The sequence below is a fragment of the Myodes glareolus genome, chromosome 3 (genome assembly GCF_982192425.1).
Source record: "Myodes glareolus chromosome 3, mMyoGla1.1, whole genome shotgun sequence".
In the NCBI taxonomy this organism is placed as follows: domain Eukaryota; kingdom Metazoa; phylum Chordata; class Mammalia; order Rodentia; family Cricetidae; genus Myodes; species Myodes glareolus.
In genome coordinates, this window is record NC_142028.1 from 3236888 (window position 1) to 3242646 (window position 5759).

A 5759-nucleotide genomic window follows, 5' to 3' on the forward strand; every position below is an offset into this window, starting at 1 on the left:
TGAAAGACTGTGGAGATTTTTGAAATTGCACTAAAAATATTTTGCATATGATATGGTCACAAACCTATGGGGCCAGGAAGTGGAGTGTGGTGGTTTAAATGAGACCGACACTCATATGTTCATGTTCATATGTTTGAATAAGTGAGCCCCAATGGGTGGAAATGTTCAGAAAGAACTAGGAGGTGTGGCCTTCTTGAAGGAAGTGTGTCACTGAGGGCAGGCTTTGAGAGATTTTTGGTTTTGTTTCTTCAAAACAGGGTTTCTCTGTATAACAGCCATGGTTGTACTGGAACTCACTTTGTAGACCAGGCTGGCCTATCTGCCTCTGCCTCCCAAGTGCCAGGATTAAAAGTGTATGCCACCACCACCCAGCTAGGTTTCGAGATTTAAAAGACACCGTTTCCAGGTAGACTCTAACTCTCTGAACCCATAAGCCCACTTAAACACTTCCTTTTATACGTTGCCATGGTTATAGTTATGTCACACCAGTAGAAATGAAACTAATACACATCTTATCAATAAAAGACAAGACCATCTCAACAGAAACAGAAAAACCATTTGAGAAAATTCAAGCACACATAATACTCTATATCCTGGTAAGAGGCATCTGTTAAAACACACACACACACACACACACACACACACACACACACCTAGTTAACAGCCAGATGTAGTGGCACAAGATACTGACCACTTCCTGCTGCCTGTGAGTCAGGAACTCTCCAGCTTCCTCTCTAACACCATGTCTGCCTGCACGCTGCTTTGCTTCTCACCATGATGTTAATGAACTAAACCTCTGAAACTGAAAGTGAGCCACCACAGTTAAGTGCTTTCCTTTATAAGAGTTGTTATGGTCATGGTATCCCTAGCAATAGAAACCCTAACTAAGACAACCCCTAGCAGAGGTGAGAGTAACTGAGACATCATTTGTCTGCTTTTATCATGTTCTAGTCTGTACTTCCAGAGGACACCTGAAAGTTGCCAGTTATTGTTCCAAAATTCCAGTCATCTTGGATTCCAAGAAAAACAGATTTCTAATGTTGAAGTGTTATTAGTGACTTCTCCTTACACCTTCCAAAAGGAATTACAGACAAGCCAGATGCTAATTTTAGTCTAATCAGACCCATTTTAGAATACTGTCCTTTAAAACTGTATAATAATAAATTGAAAATGAATGAAATTTATGCCCTTAGCAATGCTAAAGAATGCATGGGCAGCAGTATATGGCGGGTCTGTTGAACTTGTCCATATTGGGTTTCAAGATCTAAGTTGATGAGGACAGCTGACCAGGTCAGTGCCTTCCTCAAGAGGGCGCCAGATCTCATTACAGATGGTTGTGAACCACCATGTGGTTGCTGGAAGTTGAACTCAGGACCCTTGGAAGAGCAGGCAGAGCCATCTCTCCAGCCCATAATAATAAATTGATGCTGATTTAAACAACTGAATTAGGTGATTGTTAGAGCAGCAATAGGAAACTAATACAAGATAAAAATATTGAGTTTTCAAGTTTTCTGATGTTGAAACCCAGGCAATCAAGATATGTGATCCTTTTTTAGTTGCTAGATTTGGGTATTGAAGGTTTTGTTGACAATTTTTGAGTCTATATTCATAGGAGATCTTGATTTGTTTTTTTTTCCTTCCTAACTTCTTTTCATCCCTTCCTCTTTTTTTTTTTTTTTTTTTTTTTTTTTTTTCGGTTTTTCAAGACAGGGTTTCTCTGTGTAGTTTTGGAGCCTGTCCTGGAACTCACTCTGAGGACCAGGCTGGCCTCAGACTTACAAAAGTCCACCTGCCTCTGCCTCCCGAGTGCTGGGATTAAAGGTGTGCACCACTACCACCCAGGTCTTTCTTCCTTTCTTTTGTGATGTCGTTGACTATATTTGATGTCAAGGCAGTAGTGGCCTTGAACAGAATGAGCTGAGAAGTGTTTCCCTTCCTACTACAAAGTCTCTCCAGCTTTGTGCAGTAGCTCTTTGCATGCTCTATATTTGACCACTTCACTACTTATAACATGTGCTTCTGTTTGTTTGTTGGGGTGCTGGAGTTGCACACAGGACCTTGCGCATGCTAAGCAAGCATTGTACCATTGACTTACACCCCTAACCTGTAATCTGTATTTTTTCTTTTTAATTTACATTTTTAAACACGTTGTGTGTTCCTATGTGTGAGGTGCACATGTGTGTGGAGGGTATATGTACATGTTTGTGTGCCTGTGAAAGCAGGAGATAGCCTCAGTTGTCCTTCAGGAACCCCAGGGATCTTCTGTCTCCACCAGCACTGGACTTAGAAGTGTGCAAATCTTTTTTTTTCTTTTTTTAAGTCAGTGTTTCTCATTATGTTGCCTTAGCTGGCAGGAAACTTAATATGTATACCAGTCTGAGCTACACAGAAAAGAGCCTATCTCAAAAGAAAGAAAAAAATAATCCCATTGCTAGACGGGCTAAATCTAATGAAAGTGAAGAGTACCATTAATTAATTATTAGAGACTTATTCAGTTGTATACTACGCTTTGCATTTTAAAAGTACATTTATTTACCAGAGCTGGCAGTCTAGCACTGGCTGCTATTCCAGAGGAACCAGGTTCAATTACGAACATCTGCATGATGTCTACAACTTCAGTTCCAGAGAATCTGATGCTCTCTTCTGGCTTCTGTGGGCACCAGACACACAACTGGTACACCAGGATACACTCAGGCTAAGCACATAAAATTTAAAGTAAATAATCTTTTGTTGTTTGTTTTTCAAGATGGGTTTTTTTTTTCTTGTAGCCCTAGCTTTCCTGAAATTCACTCTTTAGACCAGGCTGGCCTCAAATTCATAAGAGATCTGCCAGCCTCTGCCTCCCAAGTCCTGGGATTAAAGGCACACTCCACCATGTCCAGCAAAATAAATAAATTTTATAAATTATTTATTTATGTGTAGATGTGTCATCTAATGTACGTGTAGAGGAGGTCAGACTATTTGTGTGTAGATGTGTCATCTAATGTACGTGTAGAGGAGGTCAGACTATTTGTGTGTAGGTGTGTCATCTAATGTACGTGTAGAGGAGGTCAGACTATTCATTCTGCCATGTGACTCCCAGGGATGGAACTTGGGTTCTCAGTTGGCAGGAAGTGCACTTCCCTCTTGAGCCATCTCACCAGCCCCACTGCACTTTACAGTTCATGTTATTCTTACTCCTGCGAATAACCCTGTAATGGCTATCATCACACCTCGCTTTTGTCTGTCTTTTCTTTGTTTATGCTAAGAGCATCTTATGTAGCCAGGCTGGCCTTATGAGCTGGATCTGCCATACATTCCTGACTCCCCTACCTACACCTCTCAAGTACTAACTTACAGGCATGCATTATCACACCCAGCTTACATCCAGTTTACATATGAAAAAACATGAAATATCTTTTAGTATTATAAATTGATATATTGTCATTGTTTTCTTTTATAGATCATTCACGAGAAGTCTTGGAGCAATTAGTAGGATCAAGAAAACTAAAGCAAGTGACTTGGTCTGTTTATTGATCTTCACTGAGGACGATTATAGGAGCCTTTCCAGGAACTTATAACACTAATTTATTACTTTATTGTCTTAGGTAAGCTGTAACTCCCAGAGAACCAGTTCAATCTTAATGTGAATGTTTGTGCTTTTACGTTAACCAGACTCAGCATTTAACACTCCTATCATGCCGTATTTGTTTGGTGAGCCATCTTTTTATTTTAATGGTGACTCTGGTGTGAACTGTATTTGATCGAGAGGAGGCTGGGTTTGTTTCTTTAATAACAACAGTTTCAAATGATTCATTTCCCTTTATAGTCCTTTCTCTGGTGTAGGTATCTGAGCTGTTGAATTCTAAATAAAGATGCTTTTAAAGGTGTAATTACCTTCTGAGTTGATTTCTAGCTTTTACATGCATGAAATGTTCAGCCAGAAGCAAGTGGAAGATAAAGCCTCTTCACAGAAACAGATATACCTGTTTCACTGCAATCAGTGGTAATAATTCACCAGTTAAAATGAGACATTCAGCCACAGCAGTGACTCAGTGGTAGAGCCCATGCCCAGCTTGCATGATGCTAGGGTTGAATTGTCAACACCAAAAAATTAAAATTTACAAAAAGAGGCACAGCCATTCAACATATTCACATTACTGAGGCTTTTGCTCAGACGCTCATTTCATTGATTCTTACCCCCCTCAGTTCTAGGGCTTGGTCTCAGGGCCTCATACATACTAGGCAGACATGCTACCACCGAGCTGTATCTCAGGGCAACTTCATTGGGTTTTACAGCTGCTCTTTCAAAGAATATTTTATCTATGAGCTTCTTCCTTGGCAAAATCGAATTCATAAACGTGTGTGTGGTGTTTTGCTGAATATTGAACCTAGGGTTATGTGCATGCTAGGTAGGTACTGTACCATTAGACTGTTACCTCCAGTCCCATAAGTGTGTAAGTGTGTAACAATTAAATATGACAGACCATTATAGACCTGGGTGTGGTAGTTGTAAGTATGTAACAATTAAATACGACAGAGCATTATAGAGCTGAGTGTGGTAGTTGTAAGTGTGTAAGAATTAAATACGACAGAGCATTATAGAGCTGGGTGTGGAAACTGTAAGTGTGTAAGTGTGTAAGAATTAAATACAACAGACCATTATAGAGCTGGGTGTGGTAGTTGCCCATCTTTAATTCTAGCTCTCAGGAGGCAGAAGCAGGCAGATATCTGTGAGTTTGGGGCCAGCCTGGTCTACATAGCATGTTCTAGGCCAACTAGAGCTACAGAGTGAGACCTGTCTCAAAAGTAAATAAATAAAAAGGAAAAAGGACCATTACAGAGATTGTTTACTGAAGCTCTATTGATTTCACATCATGAAATACACAGCAAGTTCATTCCTAGCAGTGCCCTAGCAGGCAATAACCAGACCACCCTTCTTTTTTAATCAATTATTGATGTGGGATTCCCCCCTCTGTATGCTGTGAATACAATTGGTTAAAAAAGGAACTGTCATGGGCCTGTGCAGGGAATAGAAGAGGTAGGCTGGGAAAACTAAACCAAATTATGGGAAAAAGAGTCAGAGAGAAGCCATGTAGCCCCACTGGACCAGACAGAACTTTACCCAGTAAGCCACAGCCATGTAGCGATACACAGATTTCTAGAAATGGGTTAAATTAATATGTAAGAGTTAGCCAATAAGAAGCTAGAGCTAATGGGCCAAGCAGTGGTTTTTTTAAAATACAGTTTCTGTGTGATTATTTTGGGGCTATGTGGCTGGGTACCTACAAGTGGCTTCCTCCAACAAGTTATAGTATTAATCTGTAGTAACTGCCCCAAACTTGCACTGAAAGCCTAATCCATCCCCAATGCAGTGATGTTCGTAAGTGGATCATGAGGTCTCTGACCTCACCAATGGATTAGTTCATTAATGGATTCATAACTGAATGGACTACAGCAAAGACAGGGTTCGAGAGAACAGCCCTGAGCCAATTTTTCACACCTCTTTTATAGGGCAAAACTGCAGGGTGGGGGATTTTGCAAGCAAGCACTGTTACAGAAGCAAGACTAGGCAGTTGGCCCCTTCCTCTCTCTGCTTCCTGGCCACCATGTGGGAGGCCACTTCTACTGCACAGTTTTTGCCCTAAAATCCCACCTTGCCTCCACACAAAACAATGGAGCCAGCAGACCAAGGAGGAGCCGAAATAAACCACTTCTCCTTTTAAGCTGATTTTTTCAGTTATTTTGTTACAGTAACAGAAAGATAACACTCCAGATCC

At 40.6% G+C, this 5759-nt stretch overlaps 1 protein-coding gene across 2 annotated transcripts in view; it reads left to right on the forward strand.

The window, feature by feature from the left end:
* Amn1 (antagonist of mitotic exit network 1 homolog) overlaps window positions 1–3872 on the forward strand; it is a 35392-nt gene extending 31520 nt beyond the window's left edge. For both annotated transcript variants that reach the window (XM_048432735.3, XM_048432736.3), the window contains exon 7: window positions 3443–3872. In XM_048432735.3, the coding sequence (XP_048288692.1) occupies window positions 3443–3516 (74 nt within the window). In that variant the 3' untranslated portion in view covers window positions 3517–3872. The remainder of the gene's footprint in view (window positions 1–3442) is intronic.
* Window positions 3873–5759: the final 1887 nt, after the last annotated feature.